General features: G+C 41.5%; 1 protein-coding gene across 1 annotated transcript; it reads right to left on the bottom strand.

The window, feature by feature from the left end:
• Positions 1 to 637: 637 nt before the first annotated feature.
• On the bottom strand, positions 638 to 26,560 carry LOC133069882 (lipase member N-like). The gene is made up of 10 exons (XM_061161338.1): positions 26,533 to 26,560; positions 25,785 to 25,900; positions 24,343 to 24,460; positions 16,060 to 16,258; positions 14,034 to 14,143; positions 10,709 to 10,845; positions 6,186 to 6,332; positions 5,193 to 5,264; positions 4,587 to 4,658; positions 638 to 871 (listed from the first exon to the last, which is right to left on the bottom strand). Exons 1-10 carry the CDS (start codon positions 26,558 to 26,560, stop codon positions 638 to 640), a joined length of 1,233 nt encoding a protein of 410 aa, XP_061017321.1.
• Between the last annotated feature and the right edge of the window lie 253 nt (positions 26,561 to 26,813).

The raw sequence follows: 26,813 nt of genomic DNA, 5'->3' as shown, positions 1-26,813 counted from the left end.
TGTCTGCCCCCCATCCCCCAGCTTGTAACAGTAAAACTGCTAGATACTTTAATTTGGTTAGTTTTCCATTCTGCTATTCTTATCAAGCTTGATGTGGATCAGGCTTAGTTCATGGTTTGTTTATAGTTGACTATTTGACTATTGCTCTAACTGTGATATTGAGAAAGCCACAATATTACAGCCACCTGAAATATTTTCCCAAATGACCCCCCGACAAGATTTTTCTAGGCCAGCACTCCTATGCTTACATTCAATCCTTTGAAAAGAGGGCATGGGGAGTGGGTATTATTTGCATGAAGCCACTATATGTATTTGAAATAAGAAAGACAAAGGCCTCTTTTAATTCTTCCCTGAAGTGTACAGTTAGCAGAGAAGAGTTTACCAGGGCTTCTTAGATGAAAAGCATGGACTTGGCTCTGACTGAAAGGAAGAGTTCTCAGAGTTCAGTTGTGGACATTTGTTTGAGAAAGAGCAGCACAGTTGGAATAATTCCTAGCTGGGATGCCGTGATAAGAGAACACCTCAGCAAAAGCAACAAGGTGAAGGATGCCGGTGTACATCTCACTGCTACGTAAGTAGATTAGTATTTCTCCAAAGCCTCTTATGGGCTTGGAAGCAACCCCTAACTGAAAAGCAGTTAGGGATATGACTTCATCAAATCTATGATTTTGCTGTATACTCGTTGAGCAGCATCGAGGCCCCAGATGAAATCAAAGTGGTTCCAATCCGGCAATAGTTTGAAGTAACGGAGATTCCTGATTTGGGGGAGTATCCTGGCCACATCTCGGGGTGTGATAAGAATATCATTTCCACCAGCCCAAATAGCAGTAGGCACTTTCATGGCAGTCAGATCATATAGTGGAGGACGACTCTACGGAAGAGAGAGAAAGGACATTCATGAAAGGAAGCTCCTCAGAGCAACAACTGACTTCAGATAAGTAGAGAGACTACTAGATAAGTATTTATGATGACCATAGGAAGACAGCATGCAATGGTCCCTATATTCAAGGAGTGTGAAGGAACAAGGCAAAATGGCTAAATAAATTTTTGTATACAAAGGAGGGTATGTTAAATGCTATAAAACATTCTCCAAATGTGATGGAAGTGAAGACAAAGAAGAAATTATTTTCACCTGAGGTTTCATGTAAAAAGCAGTCATTTGAAGGGCTTCCCTGGTGGTTCAGATGGTAAAAAGTCTGCCTGCAATGCAGGAGACTGGGATTTGATCCATGGGTGAGGAATATCCCCTGGAGAAGAGCCTGGCTACCCACTCCAGTATTCTTGCCTGGAGAATCCCATGGACAAGGGAGACTAGGGGGCTACCATCCAAGGGGTTGCAAAGAGTTGGACACAACTGAGCAACCAACACTCATTTTCACTTGAGGAATGGTTGTATTTTAAAGATAAGGATGAATGCAGGAGCACTTTCCAGCAGGCAGATATAGCATGTGTACCATGGTCAGGAATGGCAAGTTGCCCAGTGCACCCAGAAAATAAACTATGTGAGGGAAGACAGTAGGATATAAGACTGGAGACAGTCAAGGTCTAAATGCCAGGTTAAGGCAGTTGGGCATCCTTCAGAAGTTTTAGAGACAAGGCATGGTCATTTCTCATAGCTCTGCCTAGTTTGTGGGATGACTTGAAGAAGAAATTTGTGGGGAATGGGTCCTGAAAAAAATCTAGGCAGGCAGTTTAGATTATCCTCAGAGCAGGATAACTGAAGCTGTTGTTTAGTCACTAAGTCATGTCTGATTCTGTGATGATATAGACTATAGCCCATCAGGCTCCTCTGTCCATGAGATTTCCCAGGCGAGATTACTGGAGTGGGTTGCCATTTCCTTCTTCGGGGATCTTCCTGACCCAGGGATTGAATCCACATCTCTGGCACTGGCAGTCCGATTCTTTGCCACTGAACCAGTGAAGCCCTCAGTTGAAGCTGTAGAGATGGCTAAATTATTTAAACACAAAGGGGAGAGATATGGGAAGAATTGTGGAGAATTCTGATAATTGAGAGCGGTGAGGGTTAGAGGGTAGCCAGTGAAAGGATAAAGAGAGCAGTCAAAAAGGGAGGGAAAAAAATCAGAGAGTGTTACATAAGGGAAATCCAAGTCTGGGTGGTAAGTTGCAAGGAGTCTGTGGTAACTAACACTACAGGTGAGAACAGGCTATTATATTTGGCAATTAAAAGCCACAAATAATCCCATGGATTGGGGCCTGCCAGACTCCTCTGTCCACGGGATTTTCCAGGCAAGAATACTGGAATGGGTTGCCATTTTCTTCTCCAGGGGATCTTCCCCACTGAGGGGTCAAACCCAAGTGTCCCACGTTGTAGGCAGACTCTTTATAGTGTGAGCCACCAGGGAAGGTACCTTAAATAGAACAGCTATAATAAAAAGAAGACTCAAACTACCTTTTCCAGTGTTCAGGAGTGAGTGGAGAAGTAGAGATACTTAGCATTTTTAGATATTAAAAAATGTTGATAAAAACAGAATGATGGAAGCATGACTTGATAGAGTTCAAGGCTTGAGCGAAGGGTTTCTGTTTGTTTTTGTGTGAAACAGGAGTTCATTTAAGATAGTAAGAGTAGCCAGTAAGACTAGATGAGAAGAGATGGGGTCAAGGACACAAGACAGGATAACTTAGATAATAAGAGGATCATCATATTCTGAGAGTGAAAGGAAAGACAGAATCAAAAAGACAGAGAGATTTTAAGGTGGATTAGAGGGAAGCTAAGAAATTTCATCCATACAGCAAATGATTATCAGGGCACTAGTAAGTGCCAGCTACTCTACCAGCTGGGACAAAACAGAAGGAAATTCCTACCCTCATAAGTTAATCTTTTTATTCTCAAGAAAACATAGAATGGACACAGAGGTTGTGTTGGGAACTTATGAAGAGGACACACTGTTGAGAATGGAATAAAAATTGACTTCCAATGATACAAAATTACAAGCAAATAAAACAGAATTGGCCTAGAGTAGGGTAGGACCAGCTAGCTAACTGTAAATTCTGAGAACATTTGCACCCTCAATATTTGTCATCACATCATACACTTCACTCTTAAATTTTTTGGGTCAGTTTTACCTCAATAAAGCTGAAAAAAGAGAACTTGATAATAATGGTTTTATGTGTATGTGATTTTTTTGTCTTATTTTCTTGTAAATATAAACAATATATAAATAGAACATGTTCATGAAAAACAATGAAAGAGAACAAAAGTGTATGAAATCCAAAATAAGAGCCTCCTTTTACTCCTTTGCATGCATCCACTTCACATTTCCTTTCTTCCTTTTCTTGAAAGTTATCACTTTAACATGTGCTGTTTATTTTCTGGCCCTTTTCTAAGCATTTGCAAATATATGCATCTGTGAATTTATATTGTCTGAGGAACAGACAATGTTCAATATCTTGCTTGTGATGTGGTTCCATGAATGAATATATTTGTTGAAACACTGAGTTGAACATGTAAAATCAGTGACTTATACTGTATGTAAATCACATCTTACTCATGCTGATTAAAAATAATAAAAAAATAATAATTATATACCATGGTCATTGTCTTAGGAGCTAGTAGATTCATTTCCCTAACAATTTGATCTGTTACTGAGAAATTGAGGGCTTCCCTGGTGGCTCAGCAGTAAAGAATCCACCTGACAATACAATACAGGAGACATGGGTTCGATCCCTGGGTGGAGAAGATCCCGGGAGAAGGAAATGGCAACCCACTCTAGTGTTCTTGCCTGGGAAATTCCATGGGCAGACGAGCCTGGCAGGCTAACGTCCATGGCATTACCAAAGAGCCAGACATGACTTATTGACCAAACAACAACTGAGAAATTGACTGGTCTGATTGACTCATTTGATGTGCAGAATCAATTTAATTGACCTATGTTTGCACCCATAGCTTTAAGTATGTCAGTTTGGGAAAATAAAGGAAAAATTTAATTTAACTTTCTTAGTTCATACTGAGAAGCCCAGCCGCTGACTTAGAAAATAAAGGAAGGTGGCAACAGCATTGATTAAAAGTGTAGGATGGCTAAATGAATATATAAATTTTGGTGTGTAAAGTTAGAGGGAAAAAGATGCCTTTAAGACTCAATGCTTCACAGGTGGATAATTCTCTTAACTTCTATGTGCAGTTTTATTTTTTTCTGTTGCATCAAGAAATATGTATTCATTTACTATATAAATTTTTATCACACAATTTTCATTATTATGCAGCCATTAAAATTATATTGAAAATCTCTCCTGCAACATTAGTTATGTTTTGCTGTGACTATAAGTAAAAAACAAGATCAAAAGTTGTGGAAAAGTAGTGATGTTGAGATTGGAAGAAATGTAACAAAATATTGATCCATCTAGTTATCTCTGGGTGGAGGGATTATAAATGATTTAACTTCCTTAGTATATACTTCTTTTATTTTTAGATTTTTTGAAATAAATACATATTTAAAATACACTTTGAAAAATCTCTGTCTACCATTGTGAATCTGACCAAGTGCCAACTAGGATTATTTTTACTGTCAAATAATTTATCATTATAATTTTTCAAAGCCAACCTTCTGGGGTTGCTCTGAGTAACTCACCTGATTGTAGTGATGCATATTTTCAGCTTCACTTCCCCAGTCATAAGCTCTGAATTCATCAGAATGGTAAAGCTGGAATGAAATGTTTTATAGAAAAGTAGTATTCAGAATAAGAATTAGGGTTAAGATAGTAGCAAATCTTAGAAAAGCATACTGTATGCTGGGAAGAAAATAAGGCTTCTGCATCACCAGAGGATATAAATAAATTTTACCAGCGTGCAAAACAAGATCAAGAGAAATGGAGGAAGTGAATTCCTTGGTTTGAAGGAAAAGCTAGTGAGTCCCAAGACTCACTGAGGGAAATCAAATGTCAGGTATTTCTCTCTCTGGGGAAGGCTAAGTTCTGAGGTTCTCCCAGTTTATGTTTAGTTTCAGCTCAGAGCCTACTTTGCAAGGTTGTATTTAAAATGGGATTCATTTATGTGACCTACTTGGTCTGTGCATATTTTGTTCTTTCTCTTAAAATCCAGGGAAATGCAACTATAAAGATGGTGAAAAAGGTAAAATGGAAGCTAGCTGCTAAGCTTCTTAGGACAGACATGCCTACTCTGTCCTTTCAAATATAAAGAAAATAAGGGGAATGGTTTTCCATGTCAAAGACACTACCTGTTTTATATGCAGGATGTTCTGTATTGATGATCCAGTGGGAGCATGGGACATATACACATCCATTCGGCTCTGAAGGTAAAACAAAACAAAACATATTAAAGCACTAACCACCCAATGAAAAAACTGTGCCTTTAAGAAACAGAGAATAATTATGCTAAGAATGAATAGACAAATATTGCAGTAGAATGGCAAGGCAGAATTCATTCCATTCCATTCCATGCTGTCTTACATGTTCCAAGTGGTGAATTTTATTTGAGGCTAAAGTGACCCAACAAGAGAGGGCACAAAGAATAAGTTTAAAGCTTCTTTCTTAAGATTTCATTTTATTTTTTAAGGCATTGTATTATAAAATTAAGCTGACTATATTAAGTGGTGGCTAATTGCAAACATGTGAAACCACTACCAATTGTTGGACAAGTATTATCTTAAATTTGACCAGAGATGAAAGGATGAAGCTGCCTATTCTCTTTTTCAGTCTTCACATTTATGGTCCATTGAATATTTAATCTTCTATGCATAGAAAATCTCTGCCTTTAAAATGAGTTAAGAATACCACATTCATTTTTTAATATGATAGATACATCAAAATGAAACAAAGGGAACTTTCCTGGTGGCTAAGTGGTAAAGAACCCACCTGCCAATGCAGAAGATGCAGGTTTGATTCCTGATCTGGGAAGATCCACATGTCGTGGAGCAACGAGGCCCATGGGCCACAACTATTGAGCCTGTGCTCTAGAACCCAGGAACCACACTACTAAAGTAAGTGTGCTTGGAACACGTTCTCCAGAACAAGAGAAGTCACTGCAATGTGAAGCCCATGCACCTCAACTAGAGAGTAGCCCCAACTCCCTGCAACCAGAGAAAGCCGGCACAGCAACAAAGACCCAGCACAGCCAAAAATAAATGAATAAAATAAAAAACAAAAAGAAGAACCAAAGGAAAGCTGGAATTTCTAAAAGCATCAAATGGCCCTAAAATCATTAAACATACCATATTCATGTTTTTCTTGTTGAATCCCGCCCATAAGGACATAAATTCACTACATATCACCCATAATATTTTATTGTTGCAGATTTTGATAGAAGGTGACTTCCCTATACTTTCTTCTAAAAAGAAACCTTTGGTACCAAACAACTTCTGTAAAAAACAAAAAATAATTATTCTTTCAAGAATCATTTTCAGACTTCTTGATGTTCCCTTCACCTCTGGAATGAGAATTCTTAGGAATCTATTTATATTCATATACTTTTTTCCTGTTTTGCTCAAGGAGACCAAGTTATTTGGGAAAAGTAACTATTTATAAATCAATCTTTACCTAGGGAATATCATCAAACATAATTTACAAGGAGATGGTAGCAATGACCTTCAGCCCCAAATTAGCTAATTTATCCATTGTGAAAGCGCCCCTGAAATCGGTCTAATCAGTGATCGCCTATATTTCTCATTAACTGGCAAGAGAAGTAGAACAGTTTCTCCTTTAAGGTCAAACATTGCCTTCATTAGGAAAGAAAAGCAGGGTTTTACCCATGTACACATCACCTTTCTGGTAGTGTACCAGAGTGCTTGACTTTCATGCTGAAAAGTAGAGGATGGTGTATTGAAGGGAGGGTGCCATTGGATAGAAGAAAATGATGTCATGGGCGACAGCATGATTAAAACTTCTAGAGTTTATAAATGCAATCTTGGGTGGGGATCTCTGATGGAACGACTGGAGCTGCTAAGGGCAACAGATATTATGGAGGGGTAGGAGTAGAGAATGGGACTTAAAGTGGCAGAAAGTTTGACAATAGGGAATTAGAAACTGAGATAAATCAGGGAAAATATGTCCCTCAGACCTGACCTATGTAGGCAAAGCAATACATATGCAAAACAGGTATACTTAGTGATAGATGTGTCTGTCTCTGGATTTACTTTAGTTTGCCTGCTTAACTCTGCCCCAATGTAGAAAACATCCCAAATTAATGGATGCCAACACATTTTGAAATAGAACTATCAATCACACAAAAGGGAAGTTACATGTGGTTTAGTCGCTAAGTCGTGTCCAACTCCTGCGACCCCATGGACTGTAGCCTGACAGGCTCCTCTGTCCATGGGATTTTCCAGGCAAGAATACTGGAGTGGATTGCCATTTCCTTTTCCAGGGGATCTTCCCGACCCAAGAATTGAAACCAGGTCTCTTGCATTGCAGGCAGATTCTTTACCAACTGAGCTATGAGGGAAGCATTGTACTCAGTCATTCAGTTATGTCCCACTCTTTGCAACTCCATAGACTGTAGCTCTCTAGGCTACCCTGTCTATGGAATTTTCCCAGGAAGAATACTGGAGTGAACTGCCATTTCCTCCTCCAGGGGATCTTCCTGACCCAGGGATTGAACCCATATCTTTTGCATCTCCTGCATTGGCAGGTGTATTCTTTATCACTGAGCCCCCTGGGAATCCCTAAGTTTATTGTTGCTGTTATTCAGTTGCCCAGTCATGTCTGACTCTTTGAGACCCCATGGACTGCAGCATACTAGGCCTCCCTGTCCCTCACCATCTCCCGAAGTTTGCTCAAATTCATGTCCATTGCATCAGTTCATGTCCATACAGCCATTTCATTCTCTGACTTCCTCTTCTGCTCTCAATCCTCCCCAGTATCAGGGACTTTTCCAATGGGTTGACTGTTCACATCAGATGACCAGAACACTGGAGCTTCAGCTTTAGCATCAGTACTTCCAACAAATATTCAGGGTTGATTTCCCTTAAGATTGACTGGTTTGATCTCCTTGGTGTCCAAGGGACTTTCAGGAGTCTTCTCCAGCACCAAAGTTTGAAGGTATCAATTCTTTGGCACTCTGACTTCTTTACAGTTCAGCTCTCACAACTCTATATGACCATTGGGAAGACCATAGCCTTGACTATATGGATCTTTGTTGGAAGAGTGATGTTTCTGCTTCTCAACACTTGTCTAGGTTTGTCACAACTTTCCTGCCAAGAAGCAGTCACCTTCTGATTTCATGGCTGCAGTCACCATCTGTAGTGATTTTAGAGCCCAAGAAGAGGAAATCTGTCACTACTTCCACCTTTCCCCCTTCTATTTGCCATGAAGTAATGGGACTGGATGCCATGATCTTAGGTTTTTTAATATTAGTTTCACGCCATCTCTTTCACTCTCCTTCACTCTCATCAAGAGGCTCTTTAGTTCCTCTTCACTTTCTGCTATTAGAGTGGTAGCATTTGCATGTCTGAGGTTGTTGATGTTTCTCCTGCCTATCTTGATTCCAGTTTGTAGCTCATCCAGCCCAGCATTTCTTAAGATGTGCTCAGTGTATAGGTTAAACAAACAGAGAGACAACAGACAGCTTTGTCATACTGCTTTCTCAATCTTAAATCAATCAGCTGTTCCATACAGGCTTCTAACTTTTGCTTCTCAACCCACATACAGGTTTCTCAAAGACAGGTAAGATGGCTTGGTATTCCCATCTCTTTAAGAGCTTTCCACATTTTTGTTATGGCCACACTGTCATCAGCTTTAGCATAGTTGATGAAACAGAGGTAGATGTTTTTTTCTGGAGTTCCCTTGCTTTCTCTATGATCCAGCGAATGCTGGCAATTTGATTTCTGGTTCCTTTTTCTTTTCTAAACCCAGCTTGGACATTTGGAAGTTCTGGTTCACATAATGCTGAAGCCTAGCATGCAATATTTTAAGCATGACCTTACTAGAGTGGGAAATAAGTGCAATTGTCCAATGGTTAGCACATTCTTTAGTACTACTCTTCTTGGGGATTGAAATGAGGACTGATCTTTTCCAGTCCTGTGGCTACTGCTGGGTCATCCAGATTTGCTTACATATTGAATGAAACACCTTGATGGCATTATCCTTTAGGGTTTTGAATAGTTCTACTGGAATTCCATTGCATCCACTAGCTTTATTAACATCAGTGATTCCTAAGGCCCACTTAACTTCTCACTCCAGAATGTCTGGCTCTGGGTGAATGACCACATCATTGTAGTAACCCAGTTCATTAAGATCTTTGTTGTACAGTTCTTCCATGTTTTCTTTCCATCTCTTTTTAATCTCTTCAACATCTGCTTGGTCTCTACCGCTTCTGTCCTTTATTGTGCCCATCTTTGGGTGAAATTTTCCCTTGATAGCTCCAATTTCCTGAAGAGATCTCTAGTCTTTCCCCACCAAATATGATCCACTGGAGGAGGGAATGGCAAATCACTCCAGTATACTTGCAGTGATAACCTCATGAACTGTATAAAAGAACAAAAAGATATGACACTGAGAACAGTATTGCATAGGAACCTGGAATGTTAGATCAATGAATTAAGGAAAACTGGATGTGGTCAAGCAGGAGATGGTAAGAATAAATACCGACATCTTAAGAATCAGTGAACTAAAATGAATGGGAATGGGTGAATTTAATTCAAATGACCTTGAAATCTACTGTTGTGGGCAAGAATCTCACAGAAGAAATGGAGTAGTTCTCATAATCAACAAGAGTCTAAAATGCATTTCTTGGGTGCAACCACAAAAGTGACAGAATGATCTCAGTTCATTTCCAAGGCAAACCATTCAACATCACAGTAATTCAAATCTATGCCTCTACCACCTGAAGATGGTAGAGAAGCTGAAGTTGATCAGCTGAAGCTGAAGACCTAGGAGGCCTTCTAGAACTAAGTTTATTAAACAATACCAAAAACCTACTATCAAATCAATCATTAGGGCTCATGTAAGTTCTTCCTTGGGTTAACTCACAAATCCTTTTTTCCCCACTCTTACCTCTCCACCACAAACCAGGACCTCATCTTAAAAATGAATTATTAATATCTTGACTTATCTCTTTGATCTCATTTTGGTCACAACTTATTTTATCCTTCAACTCACATTTAAGGGGCAATCTTGATAAAATACTAGTCAATGAGATTTTTAGAGAAACAAAAAGCAAACAGAAAAAAACTTTTAATGGATAAAATCTTAAATTCACAATTGACCATCAAACCAGTCTTCCAACCATTGGAAAATAACCAATAAATAGTTGAGTGAATAATTCAGCTGTAAAACATTTAGGCTTTGGCATTTTAGCTTTAGTAAATTGAAGCAAGCTCCCATATGGAAAGGGGTATATTATTCCAGCTTATCTAACATCAAAGTCAAGGACATCAGTGATCAAATTGAAAAATGTCTTCCATTTGGGCACTGTGAATTCATTGACATGCCCAGTGGAATAAGAACAGAACAAGGAAACTGCGATAGCAGTCAGCTCAGCTAGAAATTCTGACTTATACTCAGGTCTATTAATAACTGAGTATAGCGAATTGTATATGAGAGCTGTAGACACTGTGACACACATACACACACACACACACACACACACACACACACGCACACAGCACCTGACACCAGAGTCTGGAATCTACAGATTTCAAAATGTCCTACTTTTGTTTCATAGTAGATTTTCAAATAATAAGGATCTCTCATCCAAAAGGAGATCCTCTTATACACTGTGGCAAAAAGAAGAACTTACCTTGATTGCAGAACTTGGAAGTTGGAAAAATCTGGTAAAAATGCCCGTGGGATATTTGAAGGAGACCACAGGACCCAAGGCAAAATTCATTTTGATTCTTTGTGCCAGTTCAGGCATGGTGGCAAAGGATACAAACCCTAAGAGAACAGGAGATAAGACAATCTCATAAAAATTAGGAGTAGCGATGTAATGTTTCTACTAACAAAAGTGAAGCTCTCCTTTTTCATTTTATTCTTATACTGCAGCACATGGGGGATGAATTGGGCAACTCTTCCGAGTTATTCTGCAAAGTTAATCTATTTTCAGCCCTGTCTACTCTCAAATCTCCATTTCTTTCTTATTCTGGACAATTTAATTTGGTTGGGGAAAGTTAGGGATAAATTGCTGAAGCAACTCCTGCCAAGTAAACTGAGGATGCCCTCAACCCCCACCAAGCGGGGGCTAAGTGCTGGCAGTATTGTCACTCTACCCCAACTCTGAGATGACAGAGTGAGTCACGGAACCTCTAGAAATAAATGATCAGTTTGTAGGAGGTGACTCAATCAGATCTTTGTGCATCACCATGTAGCTATTCTGGAGGAAGAAATGGTAACACTCCAGTATTCTTGCTGGGAAATTCTCATGGACAGAGGAGCCTGGCAGGCTACAGTCTGTGGGGCTGTACAAAGAGTTGGACATGACTGAGCATGCACACACACACACACACACACAGCTATTCCACAGTTTTTTTTTCCTCACAGTGGAATGAGATTGCATTGCTCCCAGTGCTTCATTGGATGCTTACCAAACCTCCAGAATCTTCTCTGCTTCCAAAAGTCCCACCATAGTCCCTGTAAGGACCAAGTGTCTCCATTGATAAAGCAATAGCAGTGCGTTTGTATTTAGCAATATGAGGGTGAAGGTGGTGGGGCTCAGCCCCACACAGAAAAGTCTATGTGGAGGATCTCTTTGTTTTGGTTCCCTGTTGTGCTTTCCTGGGCCCTCCTCCATTGTGTGTGTGTGTGTGTGTGTGTGTGTGTATGCACAAAGCTATAGCAGAAGATTTTTGTTTTTTTCTGAATTTCTTGTCGAAATATTGAAACTGCTTTAACCAGAAAAGGAGCTGGCTGGGCACTGAATTGAAACAGGCATAATAGCTCCCCCTAGATGTCTAGAAATGAGCAGAGGTAAGTTTTTGATGGTCATACTGGCTGAAGTTTTTGACGGTCATACTACTCCATGCGGTATTTAATGGGCTAGGCCCGGCTTGTTAAATGTCTTGTGAAGAATTGGTCCTTCCCACATAACAGAAATTTCTCTGCTCAGGATACAAATCATGCTCACTGAAAAATGTCATGCTCGAAATGCAATGCAGAGCCCTGATAATCAAATTGACTATTTTCTCTGCCAATCAGGTATGAGAGCATATCTAAGTCTTACCAACTTTTCTAGTCACACTCAAATCATCCTTCTCCATACAATCTCTCCACAGCACCCAAGAACCCCATAAGTGAAGTCAAGATGACCTGGTGTGAATTTTGTGTGCCATCTCTAATGTGACCTTGAAGGAGCCAATTAATTTCTTTGAACTTCTGTTTTCTTTTTCTATGAGATGGGAATAATAGTGGTAGGTAGGCTTGTTCTAAAGCTTAGAGAGGGATATTGTAGGAAAGGTCCTAGATGAAAATCCCTAAACATAGAAAATGCTCCTAAGTGTTAGCAATTATGCTAGATTATTTTCCTGTTAGTGTCAGGTTTTTTTTTTTTTTCTTTTTGGTTGGGGGATAGGGTCCTCTTACTAGCTCTTTGATACTCCTTTAGTATATTCTCTCTAATGCTCATATGCTGCAAGCTAAGTTGCTTCAGTTGTGTCTGATTCTTTGCAACCCTATGGACGGTAGTCAGCCAGGATCCTCTGTCCATGGGTCTCCGGGCAGGACTATTGGAGTGGGTTGCAATGTCCTCCTCCAGGGGATCTTCCTGATCCAGGGATCAAACTCAGGTCTCTTACGTCTCCTGCATTGGCAGATGGGTTCTTTACCACTAGTGCCACCTGGGAAACAATGCTCACACCCTCACAGTCTCTCCTAAATTTGTAATTGCCTATCAGTATAAATGGGCTTCCCTTGTGACTCAGCTGGTGAAGAATCCGCCTGCAATGTGGAAGACCTGGGTTCGATCCCTGGGTTGGGAAGATCCCCTGGAGAAGGGAAAGGCTACCCACTCCAGTATTCTGGCCTGGAGAACTGCATGGACTGTATAGTCCATGGGGTCACAAAGAGTCAGACACGACTGAACAACTTTCATTTTCTCTTTATCAGTATAAAACACTAGTAAATACATGTTTGTTCTTGATGATAATAGTGGCAATGTAGGATTATTTATTATCTCTCACACAGTTTCACCCAAACTAAGAGTGCATTTTCATTTAACCCAGCCTCTTAAAATTAGAAATTTTAGTGGAAGATTGATAACAAATTCATAGTTTTAGTAGTATCGGGTTTTTAAATTTTTATTTGGAGCTAGATTATTGATTTCTTTTTTGAAAAATCTGGGAAACCATTAAGAAGTATACATTCAAAGTACATTTCTTGGACTTTTAAAAAACTTTCTATACAGTGCTTACAGTTAATTGTGTGCTAAGTCACTTCAGTCATATCCGACTCTTTGTGACACTATGGATGTAGCCCTCCAGGCTCTTCTATTCATGGGATTCTCCAGGCAAGAATACTGGAATGGGTTGCCAGTTCCTCCTCCAGGGGCTCTTCCTGAGCTAGGGATCAAACCCGTGTCTCTTATGTCTCCTGCACTGGCAGGCGGGTTCTTTACCACTAGCGCCACCCATGAATCATACATTAAATGTATATGCCCAATTTACTTATTATAGTAAGTTTTTGCATTCTGATTCACAAAGAAAATATTATTATATCTTTTTAAATGTGTTCAAATATGAATATAAGCCCTCTTTTTTTATTTTTTAATATCCCATGTGGGTTGTGAGGAAGGTATGACTGATGTATATTTAACATTCTTCAAGGATATTTCATGCCATTTGGCTTTACTTTTTCAGCCTGGAGGAGAGACTCAGTCTTCGGAAATATTTCTTTGGAATTCCTGGCAAATTACCATTACAAATGCGCTGCAGTGGCCGGAAATGGATGAAAGATTCTTCCTACAAACTCACAGTCTCTGGAATTCAGGTTTACAGCCACTAGAGTTACATTCCCATCACAAGACATAGAATTAAGGACACTATAAATGTAAAACAGTGACTCTGTTCCTGACTCAAAGGTGAACTCTTGCATGGCTCTGACCCTTGTAAAAATGTTGACCCTTGTAAACATACCTATTGTAGTACCAAGTGAATGTCCAACGAAATACAACTTCTGCTGACCAGTCTTATTGACAATGAAGTCTATTATTCCAGGGAGATCATATTTGGCCATTTCATGAAAGCTGAAGAATAAAACAGGACCTTATAAATATTTGCAGCTAAGTTCAAAACAGAGCACTTGCTCATTTATTTTTTATACACAGAATTTTATGCTGTCCACTTACTTGGTTTGTGTTTCATTATTTATCCAGTTACATGTAGGCTATTGCGGTTTTTGTTTGCTTCACTTATATGTTACTTTCTAATAGCAGGAATGATTTCAAGGCTTGTGTATACTACATTTTCTGAAATTCAGTCTTGTCATTCTCCCTCTTCACTCCCTTCTCTTGAATTTCTTTTGCTGCCCTTTACCTACCTGGTTTGCATGCCTCTCTTTCAGTCTCTCCCAGGGAATTTCAAGATGCTTAGGGTCATTTAACACTCAGATTTTGAAATGGAAGTGGTTGTAAATCATGATTGTATCATGTACTAGCTGAGTAGCTTTCTGTAAGTTACTTAAATGCTCTGAGCTTAAATTTCATCATCTGTAAAATAAGCATGATAGTGCTTTATGGCAGGGGAGTTATGGGGGCTGGATAGTATTAAAGGAATGACTGTAGCAGCAATTAGACATTCAATTGGATGTTGCTATTATTATTTCTGTCCATATACAGTTATATTCAATAAATACCAAAATCCTATAGTACTGGTTCAGCCAACATTAATACAAATGTGAGAGAACAAAAAATGCCTAAATAATATATGGTTGAGTTAGGTACTTCACAAACTAATGGCCTGCTTATTAAAAGAACATGAGAGGAAATATAGATTGGTACTTTCCAGTATAGGAGAATCATTGTGACGCCTTACAGTAAACAAGCTGCAAGTTCCCAACCAAGGATCAGCTGCACAAAGTATTTCCCGATGCGTGCCCCTGGGAAAAAGCTCTGACCCTAATTGGCCTATTCTTCCTTTGCTTCCAACTTGTCAGTAGGTACAGAAATAAGGTATGGAATATTTCATTAATAGGGTTCTGTTCTAGCAGCAGGCTTCAAACAACCAGGGAGTTTAAGCCTGAGAAAGGATGCTCACTGCAGGCATCAGCCTGTTCTCTGATGACAGAAGAAAACACTTTCATTAAAGCGAGCAGTCAGCATGTCAAAAGATTCTTTCCTATTGCCTATTAACAAGGTTGTAAAGATCTCATATTAGAGTTTTCCTGAAAATGGTATTCTATACATTCTCAACCACAGTTCCTATAGGTAAAATATAGTACTGATACACATCATCTTTGCAAAACTAATTGACAGTCCAAGAGAAGAAAAAATTGTAATAACATCACTAGGATAAAAATATAAGCTTCGTGAAGGTGGAGGCTTGTTTACTCTAGGATTCTCAGGGACTAGAACAGTACATAGGAAAGGCACTCAATAAATGTTGGCTGAATGAGTGCATACGTTGTTCCAGGAATTTTCTAAGCTGTCATTTGAGACACACCTTGTATTAGATAGAAATGTATGTTAAAATGACCTTGTTGAAATGATAATTCACTTGCCGAAGAATCAGTGTAAATCAGAGCTTCCTGCTATTTATCTTGGAGAAGGCAATGGCACCCCACTCCAGTACTCTTGCCTGGAAAATCCCATGGATGGAGGAGCCTGGTAGGCTGCAGTCCATGGTCAGTCAGACACGACTGAGCGACTTCACTTTCACTTTTCACTTTCATGCCTTGGAGAAGGAAATGGAAACCCACTCCAGTGTTCTTGCCTGGAGAATCCCAGGGATGGGGGAGCCTGGTGGGCTGCCGTCTTTGGGGTCACACAGAGTCGGACATGACTGAAGTGACTTTGCAGCTGTTTATCTCCTTTGAGCTGTTAGTAGAGACTGCAAGGAGCTCTGTGACTCCAAGTATCATACATATTATTAATACCATCCACACTATTATATTTAAAGGACTTGTCTCAAATTGTGTTCATGGTCTTTCTTAGATAGAGTTTACCTAAAGGCCCAGAATTTCTCTTCATTCACCGAGAGTGTTTTGTGTCTTCTTGACCAAGTGTTCCCCCGACTGTTTCCCATCCATACATCATAACCAGCATCAGCTAGAAGGAATCCAAGGCTGCCGTTGGCAAAATTCTCAAGCCAGCAGGCACTGTCTGAAAACAGGGCATGCTGCATATATACAACTGGTCGGGCACCTAGAGGGAGACAAGAAGAAAGAGAGAAAGAAGAGAGAAATCTATAACTAAAGCATCTGAGGAACATAAGAATCACACACACACACACACACCCCACTGGAAAAAACCCAAACCAAAAAAGAGACACATAATAAATATATTTTAATTCCCAATCTTGCCCAAATTCAATCCTCCCTTCTTAAGCAATATCTTTCCTATAAATGTTTCTCCTTTTATATTTCATAGTGGCTCCCCACAACTCCTCATCACGCTTGGTGTTGCAAGATGAGCCAAAAACAAAAATAAAGGTAAACAAAAAGACCCAGGATGCCCTGTTAAATTTACATTTCATATTAACAGTGAACTAGCTTTTTAATATAAGTGTATCATAAAATGAGACATGAAAACCTCATCTGCTCTTTATCTGAAATTCAATTTTAACTGGGCATCTCATATTTTATATAGTAATCTTACCCATGTTGTGCTCCCATTTTTCATTCTGAAACTCTTGAATTCTTAAGCAACATGATTTTAGCTGCCTCTGAATGCGGATGGGAGATGAGATAATGCAGAGCGATCACAGTAAACGATTTGGTAAATAAAGACCACTGAGCCTTTGCAGATACTTTGCTTACTCTTCTCTCTCCCTCCTCAGATGATTTGTGGTTACATTTCCCTCATAGTTCAAAAGGATACACAGCAGCACTGTTTGCAATTGCCAGGACATGGAAGTGTTAGGGGAAGCACACTGATTGAAACCGCCCACCCTGGTCAGGTACCATAGTAACCATTTGCATGAGTTGTTTTATGGCAGGAGATCCTGATAAGGAATACGGAACTAATAGGCCACCACCAGCCGGAAGAGTTCGGGAAAGATCGAGAGGAGACACTACCTGTCCGTCCACTTCCCAGAATCCCTCCTGCTAGCATCCATCTTGGCTGAGCGATGCGTGCGCCACCAGGAAAGACTCTGAATTAAAATGATTGGCCAAAGACCACCTGGAAACTAATCCCATCACCATAAAACCCAAGACTGCGAGCCTCGCGGCAGAGCAGTTCTCCTGGGTTCCCTTACCCTCCTGCTCTCCACCCGGGTGCCCTTTCCCAATAAAATCTCTTGCTTTGTCAGCACGTGTCTCCTCGGACAATTCTTTTCCGAGTGTTAGACAAGAGCCCAGTTTCGGACCCTGGAAGGGGGTCCCCCTTCCTGCAACAAATGGCGACCACGAAGGGACATCTTCTTCGCTGGGACTGACATCCTGACCACTCGGGGTACTCAGGGGCCAGCTTGCCTGCCAATGGACCAGACCCAGCGGCCGCAACTGGGACCCTTTTGTCCCTGGTCTCCTCCTGACGCGGACAACTGGCCAGAGTGCCCTGACCGGTAAGGAACAAGAGACTTTATTGACCTCCCTCCTCTTCCCTCTCTCTTTCCTCTCCTTAGCCCTTCCTATCCTTCCTGTTTTTCTAGTCCCCCGGTCCTGGACGCAGGAATCTGGTCGAAGGGCCTCAGCTTAAGCTGAGGATTGGAGACTGATCACCTCCTCTTGGCAGAGAACTCGAATTCTGGTTCTGGTGGGGCCGAGTTCCAGTCCTCCCTTCTCTGGAAGCCCAGGGAAAAGTCCCGTAACGCCTGGGTGTCTGCAGGTGGCAGGAGACGTCTGTAAGGCCACCCCTTTTTCTCTTTCTCTCCCCCACTCCTGGACCTTCTGTCTCGTCCCACTCCTCTTCTCTCAACCTGGCCCTCTTCCCTCTCTTTGAAGACCCAAGTTATTTCCGCTTACTCTGTCTGTCAATACTTGGGCCTGAAGTTCTGGGTCTTTGTAAGAGATTTTCATAGAGGCTACGCCCTCTGCTCCCCATCAACTGTGCTTTCTGTTCCTGGGGAGACGATCGGGCGTTAGAAGCCCTCCATCGGGTGCCCTGTTTCTATAAATTCAGCCATTTAATTGCGCATTTGGCTGAGTGCTTCCACGTGGAAGTGATTGACGGGGTTCAGTATAGTCGCACCTGGTCTTGGGTGAAAATTAACACCCTAGATACATCCTTAGGGGTTAATTTACCTTTTGGGGCCAGCCCTACAGCCCCATTGATTGTGCTTACTACCGAACATTTCCTTTGGCGCTTATACAATCAGGCCCTTTGGGACCAGGAGGGAGCTTACAATCTCTCTAGAGTCAGATATAGAGGCATCCGCCCCAGTACTGGTCCCTTGGGAACGAGATATAGGCTATACCATCGCTAAAATGGGAAATAAGCCTAGCTTCCCTCTAGACACCCCGCTCGGTTGTCTTTTGGCCAACTGGGAGGGACACCAACTGGGAGGGTTAAAAAAGAAAAAACTTATCAAATACTGTACTCAGTACTGGCCTACTTACTCCCTGGGAGGAGGGGAAAAATGGCCCCAGTCAGGATCACTGGGACACAACACCATTTTACAGCTCAGTCTATACTGCAAACGTGTGGGTAAATACAAGGAAGTTCCCTATGTTCAGGCCTTTATGGCCCTCTACCAGGATTCTGAAAAAAAGGGAAAATATAAGCTTGAGGACTTCGATAAATGCTCTTCCAAAATCCTTTTAGCAAGGTCTGAAACAGAAGATCCCCTTGACCTTCTCTTGACCTCCCCTGCTTCAGCAGAGAGGCCACGAGGAAGGGAGGGTCAGACACGCCCGGAAGTCAGGAGCCCGGGCCCGGAAGACATGAGATCAGAAGGGGAGTCACTCCCAGTCGCCTCGGCTCCTCCTCCATATGTCCCCTCCCCCATGGGGTTACGATCAGGAAGTAAGCTTTGTCCTCTACAGAAGGAAAGGTCATCCTCAGACAAAATCTGCCCCCTAAGAGAGGTACCAGATGGGGAGGGGGGAACTATGCACGTTCATGTTCCGTTCTCTATGCAAGACATTACCCAATGCAAGGAACAATTGGGTTCATATTCTGAGAACCCCCAAAAATTTAAGGATGAATTTGAGCGTCTTAGCCTTAACTTCTCCCTCACCTGGAGGGATATAATGGTCATCCTCACCCGGTGTTGTAATGATGAGGAAAAAGCTCGAATCCTAGATCAGGCTAAAAAAGTGGCTGATGAAAGACAGCGGGTAGATGTCAGTCTGGCCCCTGCCGAAGAGGCAATTCCCTCGACAGAGCCAGACTGGGATCCTAATACAAGGGCAGGAAAGGAATCCTTAAGACACCTCATTACTTGCCTACTACAGGGAATGACCCAGGGTGTGCGAAAGGTTGTTAATTATAATAAGATAAAAGAGGTTACACACAGAGAGAATGAAAATCCAGCTCTTTTTTTGGGCAGACTCACAGAAGCCTTTAAAAACTTTACCGAGACAGATTTAACAAGTATGGAAGGACGAGTCCTGTTGGCCCATTCCTTCATAACCCAGGCAGCTCCAGACATAAGGAGAAAATTACAAAAACTAAGAAAATGACCAGAGACCCCAATTTCCGATTTGGTGGAGGAGGCAAATAGGGTGTTTTTGAACAGGGACCGGGAGGAGGAAGCAAGAAGGGAGCAAAAAGAAGTCCAAAAAGATAGGAGAATAGAGAGGCAGACCCAGGCCTTGGCCCAACAACAGGCTAAAATCCTGGCCTTGATTCATCCTGCCACTATGCGAGAGTCCCGGGGAGAGCAAGGAAAAAAAAGATCTTAACAATCCACCGCGGCTGAGCCGCACCCAATGTGCCTACTGCAGAGAGGATGGACATTGGAAAAGGGAGTGTCCATATCGCCCTAAGGGAAGGCGTATGGCGACCCCTACACCTGCTCCCTCTGTGTTAGTTCTGGGCGACCAGGACTGACGGTGCCCAGCGGCTCGAGAAACCCCCGCGAATGGTGAGATCCAGATCACTCCTCTCGACCCTTGGGTGACTCTACAAATAGAAGGTAAGGATGTGAACTTTCTTCTAGACACGGGGGCTGCCTTCTCCGTTCTTCCTTTCCGATTAGGACCTTTAGACTCCCAGACTAAAATGGTGATGGGGTAGATGAAAAACCCCAAAGCCGGAATTTTACTAAGCCCCTCCCTTGTAAGGTGGAAAATTGGCAAGGAACCCACCCTTTCTTATACATCCCTGGTTGCCCTGCTCCCCTACTGGGGAGAGACCTTCTTTGCCGCCTCCAAACCAAAGTGACTTGGGGAAAGGTAGAAGTCGATAATTTTCTTTGCCTAGTGTCTAAATATTTACAGTCAGAGGTAAAAAAGGAAGAGTCTGTCCCTTTCCTAGATGAGGTCAATATCCAGGTGTGGGATGTCTCCAGCCCTGGTTTAGCCATAAATGTTCCACCGGTAAAGATTTCTCTGAGGCCAAATGCTCCCTACCCCTGGAAAAGACAATATCCCTTAAAACCAGAAGCTCTTGAGGGTCTTAGACCATTAGTTAACAAATACCGAGATACCGGAATTCTAATCAGCTGTGAGTCCCCCTGCAATACTCCAATCTTGCCCGTTAAAAAACCAGATAGATCTTATCGATTCGTCCAGGATCTAAGAGCTGTTAATGAAGCTGTGGTTCCCATCCACCCCATAGTCCCAAACCCGTATACCCTCCTATCCCAAGTCCCAGGAAAAGCCAAGTACTTCTCAGTCTTGGATCTTAAAGATGCTTTCTTTTGCATTCCTCTCCATCCTGAATCCCAAAAACTCTTTGCTTTTGAGTGGCGGGACTTGGAAACGAGGGAGACCATACAACTCTGCTGGACTCGACTACCACAAGGGTTTAGGGATAGCCCTCATATCTTTGGGACTTCCTTGGGGAGAGAACTAAGGGAATTAACTTTAACGAACAGTAGTCTAATACAGTATGTGGATGACTTGCTCATAGCTAGTCCAGATTTTACCAGCTCTCAAATGGACACTATTAAAACCCTAAATTTCCTATATGAAAAGGGTTATCGAGTATCCCCCAAGAAGGCTCAGATTAGCTTAACCCAAGTAAAATATCTTGGATTTATAATTACAGAAGGAAAAAGAATGCTTGACCCCCGAGAGGAAATCCCTCATCTTAAATACCCCGTACCCCCAAACAAAAAAACAGCTTAGGGGATTTTTAGGAATGACCGGGTTTTGCAGGATCTGGATTCCTAATTATGGCAATCTGGCCAAACCCCTATATGAAAAGTTAAGGGGAAAAGAGGAAGAGCCACTTGACTGGGATGAGACCTGCAAGGTGGCCTTTAATGCCCTAAAAGAGTCCATCACTACAGCCCCAGCTTTAGGCCTCCCAAACCTGGAAAAGCCTTTTAGACTCTATGTTTCTGAAAGGATAAAAACTGCTCTTGGGATGTTAGGGCAGATGATGGGGTCCGTATTACAACCTGTGGCTTATCTCTCAAAACAACTAGATGAGGTGGCCAGAGGGTGGCCCACTTGCCTCCGGGCAGTAGCAGCCACCGCTCTTATGGTTAAGGAGGCATCTAGGCTGACCCTGGGTCAGCCCACCACAGTGTATACGCCTCACCAGGTGCAAGCAGTCTTGGAAACTAAAGGGGACAGGTGGATGACAGAGGGAAGGATCACCCAATACCAAGCCCTCCTCCTTGACACTCCAGAAATAAGGTTGAGGGTCTGCCAGACTTTAAATCCAGCAACCTTACTGCCAGATCCCCCTACTTCCCCTCTGGATCACCAATGCATACAAATCATAGACGAGTTATACTCTTCTCGCCCGGACCTATCAGAGACACCTTTATCTGACCCAGAGGAAAACTGGTACACAGATGGCAGCAGTTTTGTAGAAAAAGGAGAGAGGAAAGCAGGATATGCAGTAGTGAGCCTAGAAGAAACTAAAGAAAGTGGATCTCTTCCCCCAGACACCTCAGCCCAGAAAGCTGAACTTTTTGCCCTGACAAGAGCTTTGGAGTTAGGAGAAGGAAAGAGGATTAATGTGTATACGGACTCTAAGTATGCTTTCCTCATTCTGCATGCCCATGCAGCAATTTGGAAAAAAAGAGGGATGCTCAGTGCCCAAAGCTCTCCTATTAAACACAAAGAGCTCATTCTCAGGCTCCTGGAGGCAGTCAAACTTCCTGCAAAATTAGCTGTCATCCACTGCAAGAGTCACCAAAAGGGGCAAGAAAAAGAGGCCCAGGGAAATAGGAAAGCTGATCAAGAGGCAAAACGAGCTGCCAGGGAAGCTACCTCTGCCACTGCTATCTGCCCCCTTTTCCCCAAGGAAACCCTGACTCCAGATTATACCCCAGAGGAACATTCCCGATATGCTGAGCGGGGGTGGGAGATTGGGTCACATGGGTGGTTTCAGACTGATCAGGCCCAAATAATACTCCCTGATTCTCAGGTTTGGAAAATTACTAACTCCTTACATAAGAGCACCCATTTTGGAAGAGATGATCTAGAAATCTTGCTTAAGTCTATTCTCTACCATCCCCAGTTAGCTAAGGTTGTTAGACAGGTCACACAGAATTGTGATACCTGTCTAAGAAGTAATCCAAAAACCAGACCCTTGCCACCTCCTCTAATTAAACCTGTCCAACATCGGGGATCATACCCAGGAGAGGACTGGCAAGTAGATTTTACAGCCATGCCAAAGACCCAAGGGTTTTCTTATTTGCTAGTCTTTATTGACACATTCACAGGATGGATCGAAGCGTTCCCTACTGAGACAGAGAGAGCTACAGAAGTCTGTAAGGCTCTGCTGAAGGAGATAGTGCCTAGGTTTGGGCTGCCTCAGTCACTTCAGAGTGACAATGGGCCCTCATTTACAGCCACGATATCCCAAAACCTAGCCGCATGCTTAGGCATAAAATACCGGCTCCACTCATCCTGGAGGCCTCAAGCTTCAGGAAAGGTAGAGAGAGACTTCTGCTCTGCTAGGCAGGCCTACGCCCCGACACAGCAGGAAGAAGTTACAGAAGAAAGAGACCTCCGCCCCAATTCCCAAGAAGCATCTTGAGTATGAAGTCTCTCAGGGGGGAGTTGTTAGGGGAAGCACACTGATTGAAACCGCCCACCCTGGTCAGGTACCATAGTAACCATTTGCATGAGTTGTTTTATGGCAGGAGATCCTGATAAGGAATACGGAACTAATAGGCCACCACCAGCCGGAAGAGTTCGGGAAAGATCGAGAGGAGACACTACCTGTCCGTCCACTTCCCAGAATCCCTCCTGCTAGCATCCATCTTGGCTGAGCGATGCGTGCGCCACCAGGAAAGACTCTGAATTAAAATGATTGGCCAAAGACCACCCGGAAACTAATCCCATCACCATAAAACCCAAGACTGCGAGCCTCGCGGCAGAGCAGTTCTCCTGGGTTCCCTTACCCTCCTGCTCTCCACCCGGGTGCCCTTTCCCAATAAAATCTCTTGCTTTGTCAGCACGTGTCTCCTCGGACAATTCTTTTCCGAGTGTTAGACAAGAGCCCAGTTTCGGACCCTGGAAGGGGGTCCCCCTTCCTGCAACAGAAGGAACCCAAATGTTTGTCAACAGAGGAATGGATAAAGAAGATATGGTACATGATTACGATAGAATATATCTCAGCCATGAAAAGGAATGAAACTGGGTCATTTGGGAGATGTGGATGGACTGACAGTGTCATACAGAGTGAAGTAAGTCAGAAAAAGAAAAACAAATATCATATATTAGCACATATATATGGAATCTAGAAAAAATGGTATAGATGATCTTATTTACAAAGCAGAAATAGAGACACAGATGTAGAGAACAAATACATGGATACCTAGGGAGAAAGGGGGTTGTGTGGGAGAAATTGGGAGATTGGGATTGATGCGTATATATAATCTCTTTCCAACAACGAGGAAATCCACTTTATGGGAATACAGCAATTTCTCACATGAGAAATAAGTAATGAGCTGACATAATGTAGGCTTCACCTCCACACTGACTCCCTAAGAAGCAAGTCTGACAGCAGTCAACCAGATCAATTCTGCCCTTTGTAATTTTCGGTTCTTGCCTGCCTTCAGAGAATTGGAAAACAACAAGACTTCCTGTTAACTATATGAAAACTAATCCAAAATTCAAACCAATTTTGATAAATCAGTCACTATCTTAATGAACAGCCAGTACTAAATTTTAGTCATGTGCAATTCTCCTTCTCAAGATAGACATGTCTTGTACCTGTGATCCTAGTGTCTTTTCGCCCATGGGGAATCCGATTGACGCTGAGTATGTACCCGTCTTGAGTGGTTACTTCATACTCCTCACTGGGGTAGCCATTATAGGTGATGATTTCATTCTGCCCAGTAAAACAGAAGCATTAGCTAAACATTTTCTCTAAAGGTTATCAAAAGGAGCTAGAACAAAGCAGCTAGGGTGTGCTTATTAGGGTAAATTATCTGAAATCTGCAGCCCCAGGTAACAGTGAGATTAATTTACTACATAAAGTCATGATTAAAAAATTTAGTAAACTATTAGAAAATGTCTGCTAGTGGTAAATTTTTGGGGGGAGTTGAAGATAATATCTATCTTTGACCCATTCTTCTGACAAAGCTATATTCTCAAGTCAGTTGTCTTTTTTAAGTACATATAGATATATTTTAATTGAAATGTAGTTAATTTACAAATTTGTGTTAGTTTCTGGTATATAGCAAAGTAATGCAGTTTTATACACACACACTATATATGTATTATATATATATATTCATATTCTTTTCCATTATGGTTTATTATGGGATATTGAATATAGTTTCCTGTGCTAGACAGTAGACAATAGAACCTTGTTGTTCATCCATTCTATACATAATAGCTTGCACCTGCTAATCCCAAACCCTCCTCTGTCCCCACCCCCAACTTTGGTAACTACAAGTCTGTTACCTGTGAGTCTGCTCCTGTTTCATATATAAGTTCATTTGTCAGTGACTTCATATGCTATCTGTCTTTCTCTTTCTGACTTACATAGTATGATAATCTCTAGGTCCATCAATATAACTGCAAATGGCATTATTCTTTTTATGGCTGGGTAAAGTTCCATTGTGTATACACAAAATGTAGGTATTCATCTTTTTAAAGTTTTTATTTTATACTGGGGTATAGTTGATTAACAATGTTATTATAGTTTCAGGGGTACAGCAAAGTGACTCACACACACACACACACATATATATATATATATATGAAACAATTGACATTTATATATATAAATGTCAACTGTGAGACTGCTCTTGGTTAAAAGGTAATAAAACCACAGTCCAGTGGAGGGCAGTCACATATATCATCCAGAGGGCTTAAAATCTGTGTGTGCTCAGTTGCCAGTCATGTCTAACTCTTTGAGACCCCATGGACTGTAGCTCACCAGGCTCCTCTGCCCATGGAATTCTCCAGGCAAGAATACTGGAGTGGGCAGTCATTTCCTTATCCAGGGGTCTTCCCTACCCAAGGATCAAACTCAGGTCTCCTACATTGCAGGCAGATTCTTTACTGTCTCAGCCACCAGCAAATCTCTAAAAATCATTTATGTTTTTATCTATATCAGAGATTTTCTGCTATAACAGGAACTTCAATAATCTTACCACCTACTGATTTGCTTTATTTGATGTTCTTTGAAATTCTCCATTACTTACAATATTCATCCACACTTCAGGATTCGCTTCTTTTTCCAAATTGAAGAATCCAGCAGCATTTAAAGTTCCACAAATCAAATAGGCTGTTGTTAAAAACAGCCACATGGTGGGAATGCCTGATAGAAAACATTTAATAACCACAAATTGTTACATGTCAAAATTGATCAGTGAAATGAAATAGTCCCCCAGTGAAAACTTGAATAACATCCTGAGAAAACTGAGACTGTGTGGAAGGGAGTAAACACAATGAGCTAACTCCAAACACTATTAATCTATTTTTTCACATAGAAACTGCCCTGACATAGTCCAGTTCCAGATATGAAATGAACTAGTATGAGGGCTTATTTTTTATCTTATTTCAATCCAGGATTTTCACTTAATTTAAATCTCTGCTTACCTGTGAGTTGCCAGGATATATAAAGATTCAGAGGACACCATGATTCTCCACACCATGGAGAAGCTAAAAGTGGAGTTACTCTTTAATTTCCTCCAACATCCCACAAAATAAACAAGAGCAATGAACAATGAAGCTTCAAACAAACAGGTTTATGGTGAGTTTCAAATGATGTGACTATCTCTCTTGTGAACAACCAAAGGCAAATTTTGCACATTTGTATGTGCAGTGTCTCTTCCTTAGCACAGCTTAAAAGCATGCCTCCTCAAAGCAGTTTGACCAACATCACAATGCAGAATACTCATCAAAGGAGAGCAGCAGGAGAGCAGGTCTGAGTCTGAAGTCCAGGCTCACCATGAACAAGATTTCTGACCTTGGGCATGTTACTCAATAGCTTTGTCTCTCATTTTTCCTGCTGGTAATATTAGGATAATAAAATAGCCTACCTTATAGGATTGTAGGGAGAATTAGTGACATATAATGCATTAATCACAGTGTAAGCTCTCTCACTATTTTTTTTTTTTTTAATCTAAGAACGAGCATGAGAGTCACATCAGAGAAACTTTATGGTAATAAATTAATGACAGATTTCTAGAGAAATTCAGAGTTTACTTTTGCAGTTCAGTAGCTTTCCA

Source organism: Dama dama, chromosome 15 (assembly GCF_033118175.1).
Source record: "Dama dama isolate Ldn47 chromosome 15, ASM3311817v1, whole genome shotgun sequence".
NCBI lineage: Eukaryota > Metazoa > Chordata > Mammalia > Artiodactyla > Cervidae > Dama > Dama dama.
The sequence above is the reverse complement of the archived record's forward strand: the minus strand, read 5'-3'. Positions and strand labels throughout refer to the sequence as shown.

Bases quoted from the DNA above. Each gene is read 5' to 3' on its own strand.
- LOC133069882 (XM_061161338.1), bottom strand. From the start codon at position 26,560: ATGCCCAAGGTCAGAAATCTTGTTCATG. The intron at 6,333-10,708 runs GTAAGTTCTTCT...TGTTTTTTACAG, and splicing joins TTCCAAGTTCTGCAATCAAG to AAGTTGTTTGGTACCAAAGG. The intron at 4,659-5,192 runs GTAGTGTCTTTG...ATTTCATTCCAG, and splicing joins ACATCCTGCATATAAAACAG to CTTTACCATTCTGATGAATT.